Source organism: Leptodactylus fuscus, chromosome 2 (genome assembly GCF_031893055.1).
Source record: "Leptodactylus fuscus isolate aLepFus1 chromosome 2, aLepFus1.hap2, whole genome shotgun sequence".
In the NCBI taxonomy this organism is placed as follows: Eukaryota; Metazoa; Chordata; class Amphibia; order Anura; family Leptodactylidae; genus Leptodactylus; species Leptodactylus fuscus.
This window is the reverse complement of record NC_134266.1, coordinates 265,692,930-265,714,746: the sequence shown is the minus strand read 5'-3', so window position 1 is coordinate 265,714,746 and position 21,817 is coordinate 265,692,930. Positions and strand designations below refer to the sequence as shown.

At 44.7% G+C, this 21,817-nt stretch overlaps 1 protein-coding gene across 10 annotated transcripts in view; it reads right to left on the bottom strand.

The window, feature by feature from the left end:
- The window catches only part of GRM5 (glutamate metabotropic receptor 5), a 282,158-nt gene that overhangs the window by 11,176 nt on the left and 249,165 nt on the right, over positions 1-21,817 (bottom strand). For 4 of the 10 annotated variants that reach the window (XM_075266190.1, XM_075266188.1, XM_075266191.1 and 1 more), the window contains exons 6-9: positions 19,455-19,623; positions 18,967-19,093; positions 8,493-9,432; positions 1,208-1,261 (exon numbers count right to left, since the gene is read on the bottom strand). In XM_075266190.1, the coding sequence (XP_075122291.1) occupies positions 1,208-1,261; positions 8,493-9,432; positions 18,967-19,093; positions 19,455-19,623 (1,290 nt within the window). Of the gene's footprint in view, positions 1-1,007; positions 1,262-7,328; positions 7,366-8,492; positions 9,433-18,966; positions 19,094-19,454; positions 19,624-21,817 lie in introns of those variants that run through there. The other 6 variants (XM_075266196.1, XM_075266198.1, XM_075266197.1 and 3 more) reach the window with 3 other exon arrangements.

Sequence of the window (21,817 nt, the reverse complement as noted above, 5' to 3'; positions counted from 1 at the left end):
GTCCCATTTTCCACATATTGATGGAGTGGCAGGTTGTGCAGGCTCATTGCTGCTCCATTCATCGCTTTCAGGATTGACCACATAAAGGGTCCATCGTCGCAACCTGCCACTCCATTATATGGGAACAATGGGACTCCATTCATCTCTTTCGGGATTGACCATATAAATGGTCCATCGTTGCAACCTGACACTCCATTATATGGGAACAATGGGACTCCATTCATCTCTTTCGGGATTGACCATCTAAATGGTCCATCGTTGCAACCTGCCACTCCATTATATGGGAACAATAGGACTCCATTCATCTCTTTCGGGATTGACCATATAAATGGTCCATCGTCGCAGCCTGCCACTCCATTATATGGGAACAATGGGACTCCATTCATCTCTTTCGGGATTGACCATATAAATGGTCCATCGTCGCAGCCTGCCACTCCATTATATGGGAACAACGCAATTCCATTCATCAATTTCAGGATTGACCATATAAATGGTCCATCATATCAACCCTGCCACTCCATTATATGACAATAATGGGACTACATTCTTGGAATTGGTGGGGTCCCAGTGGTTGGACTCCAATCATCAAGATGTCACCTACTGCCACTCCATTATATGACAATAATGGGACTACATTCTTGGAATTGGTGGGGTCCCAGTGGTTGGACTCCAATCATCAAGTTGTTACCTACTGTATCCGGTGGACACATGATCTTACATCACTTGGTCCAACTTCTTTAATAAAGAATTATCTTGTTTTTTGAGAATAGGGTTACTAATCCATAATATCATATAGGAGGAGCAATCATCTCTCGGGGGGGGGGGGGGGGGGGGGGGGGGGGGGGGATAAAAAATAAGGTGGGTGGGGTGTGTGTGGTGGTTGCTTTTCTCATATCTCTGTGTTGTGTTATCCTCTGCTATTCCACAACCAATTGGACATGTTAGATTGTGTCAAGACAAGCCCAAACTGGCGAAAGGAACGACAGAGGAACGGAACAGTTTAAGAAAACAATGTTCCGGAATGGTTCCACCCTTTCGTAGTTCCATCCAGCTAAACTGCTGCTTTAGAACACATAGTCATCACGTCTGAGACGACATACAATATACAGACGTACACCACATAAAGCAGCTAGGCTGAGATGTTTTTGTAGTTTGCCCCCGACTAACGCTACGCAACAGAGATTAGAGTGTTAAAATAAATTCTTACATTCCGATTGGTTGCTGACAATAGGTGTGAGTAGGCCCAGGAGTAAATGAAATGCTAGAATAAAGAAAGTTTGATGGGTTAATAAATAAAAAAAAATAAAATAATGTATATAAAAAGTTACAAAGTTCTCCGGCCCTATAGATTAGAGATTCTTAGAATGAATTGGGACTTAAAGTGGTTTTCCAAAAATAAGGTTGACGACCCGTCCTCTACCATTCACGGTCTCTTCGCTCTGTCGCTCTTGCCCATCCCATCGGGCCCGGTACTACAGGGAGATGGACCGCCACGGACCTCACATCGATGGTTAGCAAAGTTGTTTATTGGAAAACCCCTTTAAACCATATTTATTGGAGCACTAAACATTTCACGGTGCAATAACTATATTGAACAATGGATTTCATTAGTCAAGGCATTCCGTAGCAAAAGTATGTGAACCCTCATAATTCGTAACACCTTTATGGTGTGTAGGTCAAAGAGTTTAAGCAGGATATCTTAGACAATAGCTTCATTCCTCCTTTTACTACAAAGATCCAATTTTTTAATTTAAGAGGGTCCCATCCACAGATGGGTGTTTCGGCGCTATTGCCCATCATCAGTGTGAAGCAGTTTCCTGGCTAGCTGGGTGAAATTCTTAGCTTTTAGGCCTCGTTGGTAAACCACATGAGGACCTCCCGAACGGAATACCAAATGCACTGGCAAACTGTGCCAGTGAAAGCACACAGACCCCATAGACCAGGGGTGCTCACACGTTTTCATCATGTGAGCTACTTTATAAACTGTCCAAGGGATAAGATCTACTACCCACTTCTTGTGGGCGGGACATGTGGGCAGGGCCAGAGGCGGGGTCTGTGGAGCATGAGAGCAGGAGACAGCTCTCCGGTGTCTGCTTGTTCACAGCGCCGGCTGAGAATCATCTCTGGACACTGGCAGGCCGGGGCCTTGCACTTGTTCGCAGTCAGGGCTGCGGCGGCCCTGCCTGCAAGTGTCCGGAGATGACTCTCAGCCTGTGCTGTGAACAAGCAGCACCTCGGCTCCCTTTCTCTCTAAGAGCGGGGAGCGCGTCATCCCCCGGAGCTGCTACTGCCCAGCCTGCAAGTGTCTGGAGTGCTTGTTCACAGCACAGGCTGAGAGTCATCTCCAGATGACTCTCAGCCTGCGCTGTGAACAAGCAGACACCGGGGATCCTTGGCTGTATCCCGCGATCGACCCATACGTCCTTCGCGATCGACTGGTAGATCGCGATTGACGTATTCGGCACCCCTGCCGTAGACTATAATGGCATCCGTGTGCTTGCCATGAGATCTCCGCAGGGTACATGCGGACAGGAAAATATTATGACCTGATGGGGGCCACTTTTGTAGTGGCCGACCTGGTTCCTCTCCTTTTTGTTTACATTTTCCTGTATATTTATAAAAACATACAAAATAAAAATATGATACGAATAAAGTCCTATGTGTCACTGAAAATTTTTTGAATAACCTGAACAGAAAAAAATATTGTAGCCCTGAAAAACGCGTGTAGGAAAAATTCCAAAAATGAATTCAGTCCTGAACCAGGGAAATTGGTCCAGTACAGAAGTGGTTAAGAAGACATCTCGCAGTGTACAAGGACTTGTTAAGAATTCTGGGAATAGAATATGCAAATAAGTCCAATAGCGCCTTCTTTTGAAAAAAACGGTAATTCATGTATAGGGCACTGCATTCCAAAAGGTGGCGCTAGAGCAAGTTCACAATAACTTTGATCTATTTAATTATTTTGTACTATAGTCAGCCAATCCTCATAGCACAGGTATTAATGAACGGTGAGATCGGGGCAAGAGGGTGGGGCAGAATGCTGCTTTGGATCACATGACCCATTGTCATGACTCCTGGGTCTATCATTAGGATCAAGGGAACAACCCCTTTAAGTTGATAACTATTTTTGAACAGAACCTGGACTATGAAGTGAAAGATCGGTCATCGGAAGATGACGCGCAGAGAGACTGTTCCTGAAGAAGATGGAGGCGGTGCTGGAGATCTCTCCCGCAGCATTGGGGACGCCCCCAGTGCTGTTTGAGTGCTGGGGCCCGCCCCCAATTCTGCAAGAGAAGTCATTTGCATACAGACAAAAACCGGGATTTCTACCGAATGTCGACGCGGAGGAGACATCTAAAGGTAGAAGAAGAATAGCATTTCTTAAGGCTATTCCTACGTGTGATTGACAAAAAATGTGATTTTAAAGATAGAATCCCTTTAATAATACTGTTTTCTTCTTATGAGGAAGAAGGAATTTTGAGACCCCTCAAGCACCAGGGACTTGGTGCTACGTCTGCACCTCCTACCACCACCCCAGACCCTTGGCCTAGGGTCTGTAACTTGTCTGAAGTTCTCTACATTTCGCCTTGTCGCTAATCTTCATATTTACCCTAAAGAGAAGAATTCGAGTGTTTTCATTTGACAAATCTTTGGATGTTGGAAAATTTCTAAATTTTTGAAGTTCGAAAATGTTTTTCTTTTTTTGATGATGCCACAACCAAATTTCTAATTAAACAAATTGTAACAAAATAAACAAAATGAGTAAATATCAATTTGGCAAAAACTGATTTGATTGGGTAGAGCGGTCATCATTCCAGAGGTTCACATACTTTTTTTGTCCATTCACATAGACCTTGATTGATTGAACCATTTGTACAATATAGACGGCTTGTTAAGATTGTCAATGTATTGTTATGATTTTGAAGATGATGAGGAAACTTTTGGAAAGCCATGCATGCAGAAAAGGATAGCGCCAAGGGCTCCCGAAACTTTTTGCATATTTATACTGCCCATTTGTATTCCATCAATGCGTTTACGAGATTCTAGTGAACTGACTAAATATCATAACACATTTTAAGTTACTTATTCATATAAAAGGTCCACTAGAGCAAGTCAGAAGCCAAGAAAGCTCGAGTCAATGACCAGGCTTCTTAAGTTAACTTCTTAAGTTTTTACCTGTTTTTCAACAAAAATTACCTGTCAAATTTATTTCAAAAGAAGATTTTTCTATATTTGAATATTAAATTCTTAACCCTCTGAAAACTATTCACTAGGCTACAAAATTTACAACAATTTTTTTGGGGGCTAAACGTATCCAATAGGATCAATAAATATTTGGTGTCCTGCTCTATACAGTCCCGACTATTTTGGCACACTGTGCCAGATGGATGTGGTCTTGACCCTTAAAGGGATTCTACCATTAAACTACCTTTTTTTCTAATGAACTTGTCGGAATAGCCTTAAGAAAGGCTATCCGTCTCCTACCTTTAGACGTGGTCTCTGTTGCGCCGTTCCATAGAAATGCCGGTTTTAACTGGTATGCAAATGAGCTCTCTGCAGCAATGAGGGCGGGCCCCAGCGCTGAAACACCGATGAGCGCGTCCCCATTGCTGCCCAGAGCTCTTTCCTGCGCCGCCTCCTTCTTCTGCAGCAACTCTGCCTCTTCTGGCTTCTCTTGCTCTTGTAGTTCTATACAGGAGCATAGAGAGGCCACCCCAAAATGGCCCTGTATTGAACTGCAAGAGCGGCTACCCCAAAATGGCCGCCGGCCGACTCCTGTATTGAACTGCAAGAGCGGCTACCCAAAAATGGCCGCCGGCCGGCTCCTGTATTGAACTGCAAGAGCGGCTACCCAAAAATGGCCGCCGGCCAGCGGCCATTTTTTGGTAGCCGCTCCTGCAGTTCAATACAGGAGCTGGCCGGCGGCCATTTTGGGGTGGCCTCTCTATGCTCCTGTATAGAACTACAAGAGCAAGAGAAGCCAGAAGAGGCGGAGTTGCTGCAGAAGAAGGAGGCGGCGCAGGAAAGAGCTCTCGGGCAGCAATGGGGATGCGCTCATCGGCCTTTCAGCGCTGGGGCCCGCCCTCATTGCTGCGGAGAGCTCATTTGCATACCGGTTAAAACCGGTATTTCTACGGAACGGCGCGGTGGAGACCACGTCTAAAGGTAGGAGACAAATAGCCTTTCTTAAGGCTATTCCGACGTGGTAATTAGAAAAAAAAGTAGTTTAATGGTAGAATCCCTTTAAGGATCACACTCTTCCAGTGGCGACTCAACAGCCCTCTCTTCTTTGTAGCTGGGTTTTTGGAGGGTTTAATGGTTCAGAGGAGACCTAGGAGTTTCCCCATCACTTCCTATCTAAATACTATAGAGACTTCTCTTGGAATACCAATTTAAGGATTGTGGTGAACCAAGTCTGAGACCACTAGTAAGTCTCAAACTGTCAATACATTCCCAATAGTAAGGTCCAACCACCACATACACAACTTGGTCAACTACATGAGTGATCTCAATGTGGTAAAGGGTAGTATAGCACTATTACTCTAGGTTCACACCTACGCTTGGGTTTCCGTTCCTTGGGTCCACTTGGGGACCTGAAAAACGAATTCTCTTAAAAAGTGGTTACTTGTCGAGACCCTATAGACTATAATTGGTTCCATTGGGTTTCTACCCGATTTCCACCTGAAAAATGTGGAGAGAAAAGACCTGCATGCAACATGCCTAATGCGTTTCCCTATCACTGAGTCAGGACAACCCCATACACATTAGATGGTCAACTGGTACGGTTGAAATTGATGGGTTTAGCCATCCTTCATCCAATGTTTATGGTGAGACTAGTTCTGCATCTATTGTTCGAAATTTGATCACATTTTTTCTTATATTTTCCTTTTAAGAAGAGCGAGAAGAGCCACTATGATGGACCTGTTAAGATGTCAATATACAGTAATATTCTAATTGAGTTAAATAGTGGGTACAATTACACCAATAAACTACTCCAAAGTACCAAACCGTGACGCAAAAGAAAGCACTTTTGGCTTCTTAGGAGTCACATGGAGTATGGTAAGACTCCTCCCAGACAGGAAGTGTTTTCGTTCTGCCCCCATTTGGCACTTTGTAGGACTGTTTAAAGGATGTAGTTGACCTCAGTAATATTACTCTATTAGGGTATCACACTGATGCACTTTAAAGGGGTCCATCATAGAGGTTCTCTTTAAATTTTAAAGGGATCCTGTCATTAGAATCCCTTTTTTTCTAACTAACACGTAGGAATAGCCTTAAGAAAGGCTATTCTTCTCCAACCTTTAGATGTCTTCTCCGTGCCGCCGTTTGGGAGATATTCCATTTTCTGTCTTTATGCAAATGAGTTCTCTTGCAGCACTGGGGGCGGACCCCAGCATTCAAACAGCACTGGGGACATCCCCAATGCTGCCAGAGAATTCTCCAGCGCCGCCTCCATCTTCTTCAGGAACTGGCCTCTACACATCGTCTTCCGGCCTGGCTTTCAATTTTCTACGCATGCGCAATCAACTCTGCCAGCGGACCTCGGGCAGTGCTGACTGCTAGAGATGAGCGAGTACTGTTCAGATCAGCCGATCCGAACAGAACGCTCCATAGAAATGAATGGATGCACCTGGTACTTCCGCTTTGACGGTGGCCGGCCGCTTAACCCCCGCGTGCCGGCTACGTCCATTCATTTCTATGCGAGCGTGCTGTTCAGATCGGCTTATCCGAACAGTACTCGCTCATCTCTACTGACTGCACCTGCGTGTGGCCATTTTTTTGTGACCACTAACTACAAGTGCTCACGTAAGCGGCCACAAAAAAATGGCTGCGCGCAGGTGCAGTTGGCTTTGCCCGCTTGCAGATCCAATTGCACATGCATAGAAGATTGAAAGCCATGCCGGAAGACGACACGTAGAGGCCGGTTCCTGAAGAAGATGGAGGCGGCGCTGGAGAGTTCTCTGGAAGCATTGGGGATGCCCCCAGTGTTGTTTGAGTGCTAGGGCCCGCCCCCAGTGCTGCGAGAGAACTCATTTGCATAAAGATGGAAAACGTAATAATTAACAGCAGCGCGGAGAAGACATCTAAAGGTAGGAGAAGAATATCCTTTCTTAAGGCTATTCCTACGTGTTAGTTAGAAAAAAAAGGGATTCTAATGATAGGATCCCTTTAAAAATTCTTAGCTGGACCTGCAAAATTTTTGTTTTTTATTGATTTCTGCAACATATAATTTCATCAAACGTTATAAATTTGCAAAACTACTCTAATAAATATGGAAGAACATGGTAGAACATGAAATGGATAGGAAGTAATGCTATTGGACTTACATCGGGTACAGGTGGTCTGATCATGGAGGTGCGAAGACTGAAAAAACAAAGAACAAACTACTGTGAAGACGAGGGATGAGAATGGACATGGGAAGACAAAACAATGGCACAAATAATAGGAGGAAAAAAACGTGAAGGTTACGACAATATCTTATGTCATTACTTCTGGGCCAGACCGATTCTATACAATTGGCACTTTCTTTGGAGTCATCACTCTGTAGGGTAGGTCCTGCTGAATGGACTGTGTGGTGGAGAAATTCGATTGGGTTGGATTACTTAAAAATGCTTAAAAGTTTTGGAGTTGTGGTGGACATGTCCGCTCATCCTCAACTATAGTGAATGGCAGAGGTGTCATTTTAAGCTCCTGGGCCCTGATGCAAAATCTTTAACAACGCCCTCACCAAACGTGTATCATACTGGTGGCTCCTTATATGACAAAGAAGCCTTTGGGCCCTCTAAGGCACCAGATGCCAGGTACAACTACTAACTCTGTACACCATTGGTGAATAGAAGATATAGAAATGGCTGAAGACGTTCCAATAGACTATAATTGAGAGTTGCTAAGCACGTAGGGTTACCTTTCCATTGTGATATGGAACACGGGGCATTGAATGGAATAGGAGACCTCCAAGTGGAGACAAGAACCACATTTGAGGCCTCCACGATGTTCTAGATTGCCTACAACTGGTCTTCAAGGTAAACTTTTTGAAAATAAGTACTGTGACCCTAGAGATAGTACATGTGGAGACCCAGAACTGATCCACCCCTTTGCTATTTTATGGCAAGAACAAGTAGAAGATCTCCGATCTCCAGGGGAACAGCAAACAAGAGGTTGAGGTTTGGACTCATGGTCATGGAAAGGGTGTAGAGGGGGAAACAAACACCAAGTCCTTTTGTCCTGGGCAACATAATGCGGGACCCATTTTGGTTCTGAAATATCTTCTACAATCTACATAGTCATTGTAGATAAAATTCAACTTAAGAACTATGATGAGGTACATTTGGCCAAAACTAGCCTGTCAAGAGGAAAAAAAAGTCTGCTACAAAAATTTCGTTCAAAAACCCAAGCAATAACAAAATCAACGAAGAATAAGAATACACCATCTTGGAGTTCATGTAAAATACTCCGCTCCACAACAGAAATTTTTGATGTAGAGATTTTACCTTAAGGTTTCTCCAGAAGACCCTCTCCTTTTCCATAAATTGACCAGGCTACTCGACCGACTGGCGGCTGAAGAAGACTTCCCATCCCCGACATGCATTCGGACCACCGTGGAGGTAGTGAAAGCACTGCGAACATTTCTTTCCGGTTTTGCAAGGATGATATACACCTTAGGCACAAACATACAGCCGAGCGCTACCGTGGCACTTAAGCTCACCGAGAAGCACATGGTGATAATTTTGTAGTTGCTACCAAAATAGATTGGCACAAAGGCTAGCCATATGATGCAGGTGGTATACATGGTAAAAGCAATGTACTTCGCCTCGTTGAAATTGGCCGGCACATTTCTAGTCTTGAACGCGTAAAAGGTGCAACTCAAGATCAACAAACCGTTGTAGCCAAGAGGAGTCACCACACCAAGATTGTTGGTGTTGCATATCAAGTAGACTTCTTTAATACTTGGGTAGTCAAACATGGTATCCGGGGGCTCCATGATAAACAGGGCAATGATGATTCCCAATTGGATGCAGATTAGGAGGAAAGCAATGACCAGTTGCGCACAGGCGCTCATGAACCTTGGCTTCTTGGTACAGATCTTTTTTTTGCTACCCGCTAGGATTCGGGCGATGCGGTTGGTTTTGGTTACGAGAGCCGAATAACTCATAGCTGGGGAAAGCCCGATGCCGATTCTTTGCAGGTAACAGTAAATCCGCTGAGGTTTCGCAATGAGACAGAACGTGCAAAGGTAGCCTAAGCAGATGCCGGCCAGGATGATGTAGCATAGTTCTCGGCTTGATGACTTCACTACAGGAGTATCTCGGTACAGGATGAATATTGCTGTGACGAACATGGTGGCAAGTAGACCTAGACAGGCGAAGACTACCGCCGCTATCGGCTCAGGGTCACTCCACCGGAGGTATTCGACTGGGATCTGGATACATCCTGGAAGGTAAAAGTTCAAAAAATTGTCAAAAACACCTCAATGACAATAACTTATAAAGGCATAAAAATTCCATCTAAGGCTAAAGTCCGGTATTGTGAGAAAGCTGCTGTATGTGTTTCAGAATTTGCTGCAGGAGTGGACTGAGCAGAAAGGAAAAGTCTAAGAGCTTGTGAGATAGTTCCCTTTCCTAAGGCTGAGGACACACATCGGGGAAACACAACCTTTTTGTTGCAGATTTTGCTGAGGTTTTTTGCCAAAGCGAAGAGTGGCTACAAAAGAAATGGGTTTTGAGTTCACCATTGGAGAGGGTGGAGGGTGCTTATGCGATACTGTATAGACTCGAGTGCAGGCATATCAAACTCAGGGTACCTCGAGGGCCACATGAGTAACAAGAGGTTGTTGCGAGGGCCACCCACAGCAGCTAATGGCTAGGGCCTAGGAGACTGATCACTAATACCATGCATCGCAAAAATCTGGCATTTCTATTGCAGGCTACATAGAGTAGCCTACAATAGAAAGTATAGAATGACAGGCTGGAGCCTCACAAGGCTCCCGGCTGCCATAAAAATGCACGCAGGCCCCGAATCTTGCTCCGGGTGCCTGCGACTGCCGGTAAAATGGCACCTCAGTTAAAGCTGGCAGACACCATTCTTGTGTTGGAGTGCTGGGGGGGTGGTGGTGCTGGGGGGGGGGGTTGGGCTTCTGGATGTCTGGCCCTTCTTTGGGCCTGAGGACTGTTTTTTCCCACCCACTTGCAATTCTTGCACTTGGAGGTTAGTAGGATAGGGGTTAAATACTTGAAAAATCACAATTTCTTCTGCAGAAGCGTACCTGCTTCTGCTCTTCAGCCTGCGCAGTGGTCTTGTGAGACCGCGTAGGACGCAGGCACACGTCGGGTGCGGGCCTGATTACATGGCCATGTCACCCGGAGTGTGGGGAGGAGGGGGCGAAGTGGAGGGAGGAGGGGGCGGAGTGGTGGGAGGAGGGAGGAGGGGGCGGAGCGGAGCAGGGAGACCTGCTCTCTGCGAAGGGTGAGGGGCGGCCGCTGGAGCAGTGCTGCGTCCAGCAGAGCGGCCCCAATCCACCGCTCACTTTCCTTGTACATCTGCGGCCCGCACAAAAGTCTCAAACTTTGTCTCTAAAGTTTAGGGACAAAGTTTGAGACTTTTGTGCGGGCCGCAGATATGCCTGTAAAGGGCCGCATGTTTGACATGCCTGCTCTAGTGTATTCACAGTATGGCAACCAATTTTTAGATTTCTCCACATCATTACAGTCCTATCACTTTTACATTGTGTCTACCAATGAGTATTTGGACACCCATGCCAATGTAGATATCTGCGCTCGTGATGTACGTCACGCCTTCCACCGTTAAATAGGAAACAGCATTGGCATTAGTCGCCTGCAAGATGCCACGAAGTGCAGAGGTGTCTGATTTCGAGAAAGGGGTAATTGTGGGATACCACAGAAATGGTCGATCCTTAAGGGGCATAGCAAGCAAACTGAATTACCCAAAATCGACAATGACCTATGTGATTACGAAGTGGAAGGTGAATGGTGATTGTCGGAATGTGCCCCGAGTCGGCAGACCCCCGAAACTGGGAGATAGAGACCGACGAGTGCCGGCCAGAGAAACCGCACCCAACCGATGGCTCACATACACCAAGAGTGTCACCAGGCATCCGGGAGTATTGTGTCGCTCAATCCCATCCGTAAGGAAACATCTGCTGGGCTCTACCAACTATTGGATAGGAATATATGGTGTTACGGCATCCATCTAACACTAGACTGCAGATGAGATTATGGCTGCCGCACGTCAAGATAGAGACACATAAATCCGCGCGGCAGCTGTATACACTAAACGGTCGGGGATTTGTAACGAAAACTATTTACAAAGTTGCTTCATTTTTAATTTTGATACTTTCAAGCAGTAAAATAAAAGTTGACATCGCCATCATTCTCGTCCGGCTAGAAAAGGAAATGATATTGCGCCGACGCTGTATCTGCTGATTTACGAGACTGCAGTCGACCATGAATGGTTAATGGCTTCTATCTGTGCGGCGGCGAAACATTGTCTCCTAGCAACAGTGGGATATTATATGTAGATAAGTCGCCTTTCATCACACCGCGTTCCTGCTGATCGGAAATGATTTCCTGGAGAAAACCCAATCACCTAGAGAAGGGAGTAAATATACTCCGATGGATGAGGGCAGGGGACAGGCATTCCTTAATACGTTGTACGGCCGCTATCTCCTGCTCACACGGGGCGCCGCTATCCCCGATCTCTCAGATTATTTTAATCAGCTTTGTAGTAAAATGATTTTTTTTGTAATAAGAAAATACATGGATACAAATGATAAAAACCTACAGATATTCTCATCCGCCCGCCCGGTGGAGATTAACATGCGGCATACATTGTCGACACGCTGAGCATTGTCTTACAGGATATCGACCAGACCACCAAATCCCCTACATAGACCGAAAAGGAATCTGATTATTATCTAGAAGTTCCTTGTGTGTTATCTATATAGGTGTTATCTTGTATTGTAATCCTGTCTGTGATGTAAATGGGCTGAAAAAAACAACAGAATTGGCAATTGGTATTAGGCTTAGTAGCCAGAATGAATATTGCAGAACATAGTATTTGGAAGTGACATGGCGTATGGCGTATGGTGTGCCCCCCCCCCCTTCCTTCCCGATCGGGACTCGCCCTTCTAGAATATGTTGACCATTCACAGCATCTGTTGACTGGAGAACAAGCTTCAGTCACTGATGTTTCGTGAAGTCTATGGCCTGTTTCGTGGCTCGTATTGCCCCTGGCTTTTCATCCTTTTGGATATTACATTTCCAGAAATGGAGAATGGACAATCGCGTAAGACGTCACTGGAAAATGGCCGCCGCGCATGCGCAGTCAGGGCTTTCAGTTGAAGACGTGATGAAGACGAAGATAGAGGGCATCACTGGAGAGTCTGCAGGCAGCGCAATGCTCTCTGGAGGCTCATTTGCATACAGTGAATATCATCAAAACGGCTGCGCGGAGAAGACATCTAAAGGTAGGGGAAGAATAACCTTTCTTAAAGGGATTCTACCATTGAAGCAACTTTTTTTCTAATTACCACGTCGGAATAGCCTTAAGATGTGGTCTCCGTTGCGCCGTTCCTTAGAAATACCGATACTTACCGGTATGCTAATGAGGTCTCGGCAGCAATGGGACCGTCCTTCTTCTTCACCTGCCTCCTCCCCTTGTCTGTCGTCTTCTTTCTTTGTCATGTCTGACACCTGCGCAATCGGCGGCCATATTTCCAAGGCAGCAATTGCGCGCATGCGCAGTACGCTCCTCACGTCTTCGCTGAACACAGTGTACTGCGCATGCTCAGTAAAGTCCGTACAGCCCTCCGAGTCAACTCATCCAGGCGTCGGAGGGCTGTACGGACCTTACTGAGCATGCGCAGTACACTCTGTTCGGCGAAGATGTGAAGAGCGTACTGCGCATGCGCGCAATTGCAGCCTTGGAAATATGGCCGCCGGCCGGCATGCGCAGTCGGCTCTAACAGGGTCTCGCTGTCAGAGCCGACTGCGCAGGCATCAGACATGACGAAGAAAGAAGACGACAGACAAGGGGAGGAGGCAGATGAAGAAGAAGGACGCCCCCATTGCTGCCGAGACCTCATTAGCATACCGGTAAGTACCGGTATTTCTAAGGAACGGCGCGACGAAGACCACATCTAAAGGTTATTAAGGCTATTCCAACGTGGTAATTAGAAAAAAAGTTGCTTTAATGATAGAATCCCTTTAATAGTAATAGTATTAGTATTTTTTAGTATTAATATCCTGCTAGACCTCTGGTAGTACCGCAACCATTTGCCTGGCAGGATGGAGACGCACCGAGCTTGAGAGCCCCTCCCTCTAATTGGGAACATGAAAATGAAGTTGCCTAAAGTAGACAATCCCTTTAAGCGAGTCCTGCACGGCCTTCATTATCTATTAATTTCAAAGGAACTCATCAGGTCGGACATCCATCATGGCCTGAAATTGAAATTGAACAATTTCACACTTTTCAGTATATATTACCGCTCTTACATTCCTTAATAAAATTCCAGCACGCGCCAGGCGCTCGGCTCGTCCACCGTGTATATTTTATTACAAGCTCTACAAGCCACATTTGATTTATACGCCAACCCCAGGCTGGATATTGATTCAATATTAATTTTAGCCGGGCGCTTTCCACGCTCTGCAGTTACGTGTGGGTTCTCACTGCCGCCTACAAAGGAGCATTGAAGCCGCTGCGGACGGGGTACGGATCAGGGCTCTTATTTTTGGATCTGCACAATGGGTTACAAGTTCTAATTCTCGGTTAAATCCAAAAACATCTGTCTTCTATGTGAAGTGCAAGGTTGTCACAGCACGTAGAAGTCTATGAATATACACCAAGACTTAGGAGGGAGGGGGAGGGGATTTATGTTCTATAGGCGTATAAGAAGCTTTAAATATAAAAATCCCAGAATCCTCAGCTGGCTAATAATAGCAGCGCCAAGAGTTAAATGACAAACTTAGAGTTAGTATATACGCTGATCATTAACTCCTTCCCGTGTTTCATTTTTTCTTCTATTTTTTTTTTTTTTTTTTAATTTCTCCATTCACAGGTCTGTATGTGTTGAGCCGATCTTGAGATTTCAGGATCGATTTTAAAATCCGATTTCTGATAATTTTTGCAGCTGATCCTGATCGTGAAATTCGCTCGTTCGACGATCAGGATCCGATCTTTTCCAACCCTGATCGCTCAACCCTAGTCAATGCTTCTCTATGGGAAAAGTCACTTTTAGGGTTGAGCCGATCTTAACATTTCAAAATCCGATTTCCGATCATTTTCCAGCCGATCCCAATCGTGATCGTGAAATTCGCTCGTTCGACGATCAGGATCCGATCTTAGTCAATGCTTCTCCATAGAAAGAGTCACTTTTAGGGTTGAGCCAATCTTGAGATTTCAAAATCTGGTTTACGATCATTTTCCAGCCGATCCTGATCACGGTCGTGAAATTCACTCATTCGACGATCAGGATCCGATCTTTCCCGATCGCTCAACCCTAGTCAATGCTTCTTCATGGAAAGAGTCACTTTTAGGGTTGAGCCGATCTTGAGATTTCAGAATCCGATTTCCGATCATTTTCCACCATGTCCCGATCGCGATCGTGAAATTTGCTAATTCGACGATCAGGATCCGATCTTTTCCGACCCCGATCGCTCAACCCTAGTCAAAGCTTCTCCATAGAAAGAGTCACTTTTAGGGTTGAGCCAATCTTGAGATTTCAAAATCCGATTTCCGATCATTTTCCAGCTGATCCCGATCGTGAAATTCACTTGATCTTTTCCAATCCTGATCGCTCATCCCTAATGAGGGCTTATTTTTTGCATGACAAATCATGCTTTTTAATGGCACCATTTAATATTCTATACAATGTACTGGGAACCTGGAAAACATTCACATTAGTAAAAATCCAAAATTTTAAGTCGCCATATTCTGTCTCCTGTAACCTTTATATTTTCTCTGCATGGGGATGTGTAGGTTGTATTTTTTGGGGGTAAGTTGTACTTTTTATTTATCCAATTTTTTTTTTTTTTTTTTTTTGCCCATTTGACAAATGGACAAAAAAAAAAATCAGTTTGACAGGGTCCAACGTAGGGGATGAATTGTTTTATATCTTTACTATTTGGAAATTTGTGAATGCTAATAGCTTGTTTTTGTTTTATTATTTTTGTTTACAATTTAGGGAATGGGGGATTTTATGTTTTTTTGATTTAATTTAACTTTTTAACATTTTTTTTTTACCTTAAGGGGGCATTTACATGGAGCAAAATGGCTCGGATTCTGGCGCGACTCCGTGCGGATTTCATACAAAAAAATTCGTGTGAATTCCGTGCGGGATTGGCGCCAGAATCCGAACGGTAAAAAAGCCTCTCAATAGGGTTCTATGGGGAGGATTTTTAACGGTGCAGAATCCAAGCCATTTTGCCCCGTGTTAATGCCCTTTTAGGGTATAACCCTATGGTGGTATTTTTCCAAGCTAAAAAATTCAGCTTCAGGAATTTTTTTGTAGCTGAAATGTTGAGCTTCAAGAATTTAAAGCAGAATTTTTTGGAAAGTGCAAATTCCATACCATGGGGCAAATGTAGTAGGTAGAGGAAAGAAAATCAGTGCCCGCCTTCCATTCAATTGAATAGAAGACAGATTTCACATGGTATTGAGGTGAAATCTGCCTCAAATTTAGGTCTCTTAGGGGGCATTCACACGGAGTAATTTGGCGCTGATTCTGATGCAATAATTCGCGTCAGAATCAGTGCGGAAATAAAGCCTCCCATTGACTTCAATGGGTTCCGTTTTCTGCATGGAACCCATTGAACTCAATGGGGAAAAAAGCCTCCCATTGATTTCAGTGGAACATGGAACCCATTGATTGATTGCTTTATTTTTGCGCAGATTCTGACGCGAGTTATCGCGTCAGAATCAGCTCCAAATTACTCCATGTGATGTCCCCTTAGGGTCCATTCACACTGAGTAACGCGAGGCGTTTTTTGTGCTTATTTTGTGCTTATTTTTACGTCCGTAATTTTACATCCGTTATTTTACGGATGTAAAATTACGGACGTAAAAATACAGGCGTATTTTACTATAGAACTCAATGGAAACGTCTTTTTACGGCCGTAAAAATAAGCACAAAATAAGCACAAAAAAAGCCTCGCGTTACTCCGTGTGAATGGACCCTTAGGGTATATTCACACGGCAAAAACCTTTTCCGCTGTGTCGATGCTCTGCGCGGTTAGCGCAGTGCATCGGTATCCCATTGCGGCATCTGTCTCCTGATTAGGCCGGAATGAATGGACCTAATCAGGAGTGAGTCTCGAGCCGCGGATACCGTGTCTGAGTCAGCCGTGGAATCCATGGGAAGATAAGGCAAGTCACTTCTTTTTCCCACGACCTGAAATGAAGTGAAGTGAATGGGAGACTTTTTTTCAAGCGGATTCCGTGTCAAAATCTGCCTGCAAAAAACACTGTGTGAACACATTCTTAGGCTTGGTACAAATCTGAACATGGGTTTCCGTTCAGGGGTTTCATTTGAGGACCCCCCCGAATGGAAACATACTCTGCATAAAAAAGCGGTTACCTTAGGAAACCCACGGACCCCATAGACTATAATGGGGTCTGTGTGGTTTCCGTTCGGTTTCCACCTAAGAAGGGCGAAAAATGCGGAGAGGAAAGCGCTGCTTGCAGCTCATTCTTATGCGGGGAGGCGAACAGAATGCCCATACGGAGACCGGGCGCATATGTGAACCGAGCCTTTGATGGCTTCAGTGCTAGGGATCTGATCACCAGTACAATATACTCCAACATTAATGTATTGCAGTATATTGAAAAATCCATTGACTTCTATTATATAAATCGCACCCTTTTCAGCAAAGAAAGGTGGCATCCACATACTACCAGTGATCAGGAGCCTTGTTTATAGACTGCCGGAATAGAAGGAATGAAACACATTGTCATAATAGGTCTTATTTGCAATGGGGGGGAGGGGTTCTGTCAGGAATAGCTGTCACAATAAAGGGTTGTTTCAGTCTTTGCAATCCAGAGACTGCCATTGGATGCCATTGGTCTCACCTACACAAGGAGGGAGATGATTGCAGCTGCATACCCCTCCTCTCCCCTCCTCTCTTCTATTTACTATTTATTGGTGACTGAGGGGGGTAATAAACATTCTGCAAGTAGAGACAGAATTACAGTTGCCAGGTACAAAGACAATGATCATGATAGATGTTTCCAGAAGATAAACGTAGCAAAGTTTCATAGACTAAGAAATAATTTAACATTTGAATATTGGCTGGAGTATTCACATCAATACCCTGTGATGGTTTAATTATTCTCTATGAGAGCGGAGCAGATGATAATTACACCAGTGACAGCCCGTGTGTCTCTCGCCTTATAGTACCACTGCTCATTGTTATCTAAAATGATGGTGCCAGGCCCCTGATGGTAGTTCTCTTGTTTGATCTCACCTTCCCTATTCACTCAGCAGGTCAGATGTGCCGGTGTTATCTCATTAAAATCCACATTACAATGTAAATTGAGCTGCGATGGTAATATATGACATACGTTTTCATCTTCTATTGTGGTTATTTCACAAGCTATATCACCTTATGGTGTCTTTTCAGATGCAAAATGAATCCAGAAAGCCTGGCTAATCATGTACTTAAAGGGAATGTCTACCCCGCCGATACAGAGCTCCGAATCCACTGCCTATGTAAGCTGTGTAGAGGGGAGAAAATCATATACGGCACGTGGATATGATCCATCACAAGCCCTCTCCAGGTGGGACCTTATGAGAAGAAGTAAATGAACTGGTTCATAACAAGTTGGGTTTGCTACAAATTTTTCAAAAATTTTAGATTGGTAGAACCTGAAATTTTGGGGTTTAGCCATACACAAATCGCTATTATACTCCGGGGTCTTTTGGAGGAGAGAGGTGGAAACAAACACTGGTACTCACTTTCTGTCACCTCTCCTGGGCTTGGTCTTCTTCTGGCCTCCCGGGTGACATTATGGATTTGCGTCCAAGTATTATGATGTTAGTGCATCCTGGAGGCCAGAAGAAGGTGGAAGACGACTGAAAAGGACCACGAGGAAGAGGTGAAGGAAGCTTAGTATCAGTTATTATTATGTTTCTTCAACAACAAGGATCCTTCCCCAACCTTCTTAACCAGAATACTTGGCAAGGGTAGCTTCTACATGGGCTACCACTCCAGGATCCCCAGGCAAGGCAAGGTTTTTCTCTTCCAGAAAGGAGAGATGGGGAACTTGATGGCCCCACAAAATCACCTAGACTTCCCATAAGGCACCCTGAGAGAGCAGTACACCCTAAAAAATTGAAAGTGAACATACAACAAAATTAGAATTAAATAAAGAAGGTCAACTGATATATGCACAAAGGCCTGGGTCTGGGCAAAAGTAAAGTGAGCAAATGTGTCATCATTTAGTGGGATCCCATCCTCAATGAGTTCAGGCACCGAACGGTCAAACCTTCTGTAGTTTTGCTCTTCAGGCTTCAAAACTATCCAACCTCAAGGTTTTGATCATGAGACTCCACTTCATCCATTATTGGTGAATGGCCAAGGTGTCTACTCCTCAACGTAGTTGTATTGTACCCATATGTTACCACTGGACCAAGCCTAACCACTGATAGGAACAGATAATACACTTGATCGTAGCCAAAAGGATGCAGTTCGATAGTGACAACAATCATGGAAACCCTTCTTGATGGGTCCAACGTTGGAGCTTCTGCTAACACCAGGAACAAAGCGTGCAGATGAGGTACAAAAAGTAAGATGGTTCCATGGTCTTGCCCATGGTGCTGGGTGTCCCAGAAGGCTTGGAAGCAACCTGTAGTATTTTCCTGTAACACGTTACTATCTACTCACTCACTTTTCGAACAGTAACTCAACAACAACAGTGGGGAAACCTCATCATGGTGAACGTTGGGCTAGTTACCTGTGAGGTCGTCCGTTGGCCAGGAGCCCAGTTCACAAGCTTTACAGGTGTATTCATCGAACACAATCTCATTGTCTTTACAAGGGGTGCAGGTCCAGCAGCAGCTCACCTCGCCTTTACGGATTACCTGCAAATGAGATCAGCATGAAACAAGGATTGAGCCTTGGAGGATTCGGAAATGGGATCCAAAAAAGAAATCAAGAAATGTTAATATGCATCTAAAGCAGAAAAAGAAAAGATAGAACCCATGAAAGTACATTATGTTGCATTGCAGTCTGAATGTGGCTGGTAATGAGATATTCTCATGTGTAGCACATTCTCTCTTCCGAGCGGACTCTTCCTCGGTGACGTCAGAGCTGCGCCGTGTGCTCGGAGTCTATCGGATGTCTCGTCCCTGCTGAATCTTTCAGAACCCGAGTGTGTTTCTGTAGGAAAGAGACTATTAACTTTACATCATCTTTAGAACAATCCCCTAAAGCGTCCATTACCTTTATTTCTCCTTTTGCGCACGGCTCGCTACAGACTGATCTAATGACGGAATTCTTATTTGACCAGATTTCATCGTCGTCCATCTTTAGTTCTCCGTTGTCCCAGCTTCCAACGTTGATGTAATCAAAATAATCCTTACCCATTTTCTTAAAATTCATGATCTCATACCTAGGAGAGAAATCTAGATTATGGGTCGCTGAGAGGAAAGTGGTTTATGATACTTCAAATTTTAGTCTAAGGTTGTTGGAGATCCCTACTAATATGAGCGAACAGTAAAATGTTTGAGATTCGATATTCGTTTTGAATAGCCGCTCAATATTTGACTATTCAATCGAATATCGAACCCCATTATAGTCTATGGGAGAAAATGCTTCGCTACAGGGGATCCCACCATTTGACTCAGGAGAGTCACCAAGTCCACTATGACACCCCAGGAAATGATGCCAACACCCTGGAAAGCAACTGGGACAGCAGGGGAGGCATGTCTGTGGGCATCAAGTACCTTTATTATGTCGGGATCCCTGTCAGCTTGCAATATGCCGGAGTGGACTTTTTTGCCTAGGAATGCATTGACCAGCATTGATTGGCCAGTCTATGGGATTCAGCCAATCAACGCTGGTTCTGCCTGAGGAGGCGGAGTCTAAAATAAGTCCACAGCAGTTTCCATTCTGGTCCGATTTTAGACTCTGCCTCCTCAGGCAGAACCAGCGTTGATTGGCCGAATCCCATAGACTGGCCAATCAATGCTGGTCAATGCATTTCTATAGCGAGATATAGCAGAGCTGGCCGTGTGGTTAGCCCGGCTACTCCGGATAGATGAAAGAGCTCTGCACTACACCCAACCATCCCTCCAGCTACTCCTCCTGCACTAACACGACTAGCTCAGCTTGGCTATTCCTTAGTACTACTAACACGCTTAGCTCGGCTATTCCTTAGTGTTATAGCCCAGCTGAGCATGTTAGTAGTACTAAGGAATAGCCAAGCTGAGCGTGTTAGTACTACAAACCCCTAAGCCCAAACCTGCACGGGCTCTGCTATATCTCACTATAGAAATGCATTGACCAGCGTTGATTGGCCAGTGTACGGGCATTCAGCCAATCAACGCTGGCCAATGCATTCCTATGGGAAAAAGTCAGCTGACAGGGATCCCGACAAGATAGAGTCCCAAAGAGCTGGGTGAGTGACATTCCCCCCTAAATAAAGGTAATCCCTAGCTAACCCTGCCTGTAGATGTGTCCCTGTCTCACAGTCACATAGTTCACAATACCAAATTAGTTGAATGGTAAATCCACCATTTGTCTAAATTGGAGGTTCTCTGTTTCCGGCTGGCATTTCCTTTTCCCGATTTTTTTTCACTGCCTACATTGTCGTATTTTTTTTGGTGTAAAAAACGCACTAGGGAAGGTGGAAGGGGATACGAATTTTTAGTGAGTTTGCCACCTGGTGTTCAATTGCAATCGAACACCTCAAACGGCCTGATATTCGATCGAATATCAATTCGATCAAACGCCGTTTGCTCATCTCTAATCCCTACCCAACAATTGTATTAATTCTATCCTGTATATGGACATCAATCATATATGGATATTACTGGAATAGAAGACCCAGGTACTGTGTGGAGTTTGTAGGGTGCAGAATTTGAGCATGCTTTATGAGTAGAAATGAGCAATTTGTAACGAGAAGGATTTGTTGTGAATTTTCCAAAAATTTCTACTGAACCGAAAACATTTGGGGTTCACCACCCACCAATCATTACTATAATTTGGGGTTTGAAGCGGAGTCCCAAAGTTCCTCTTTGGTTGTCTTCCGACCTGGGTGAAATGATGGGCTTGGGTCAAAGCATTATGACCAATGGCGTAACTAAAGTTTTGCAATATTTTGTCCGGGGCCCCCTACTTCATCCCTACAACGAATTCTTGATAGTGATGGTTGTGGTGCTAAAGAGTTCAAGCAACCTTAATGTGGTTAGGGTCATCTGTGGGTCTCCTTGGCTTATGGACCAGATGGAAGCTGGAATCTCAATACTGATGGCAGTGTTTATGGGCCCCCTAAGGTTCCTGGGCCCATGGTGCAACTATACAAGTTACGCCCCTGATTATGACATTGGCTTGCCCAAGAGATTGGATGAGGCTGGAGACCCAATTACGAGTCTTAGTGGTTTCCTGGGGTCTTGACATCACTCAAGTTGGTAAGAGGCCAGAAGATGACTGTGAGAACTCAGGAGAGGTGAGGGAAGGAGAGTATCAGTGTTTATTATATTTCCGCACCACCCTGGGCCCCACTTATTATACTCTGGGATCTGAAGAGTCTCTAGGTATTTGCCCTTCTTGATATTTGATACACTGAGTTTATGAATATTACA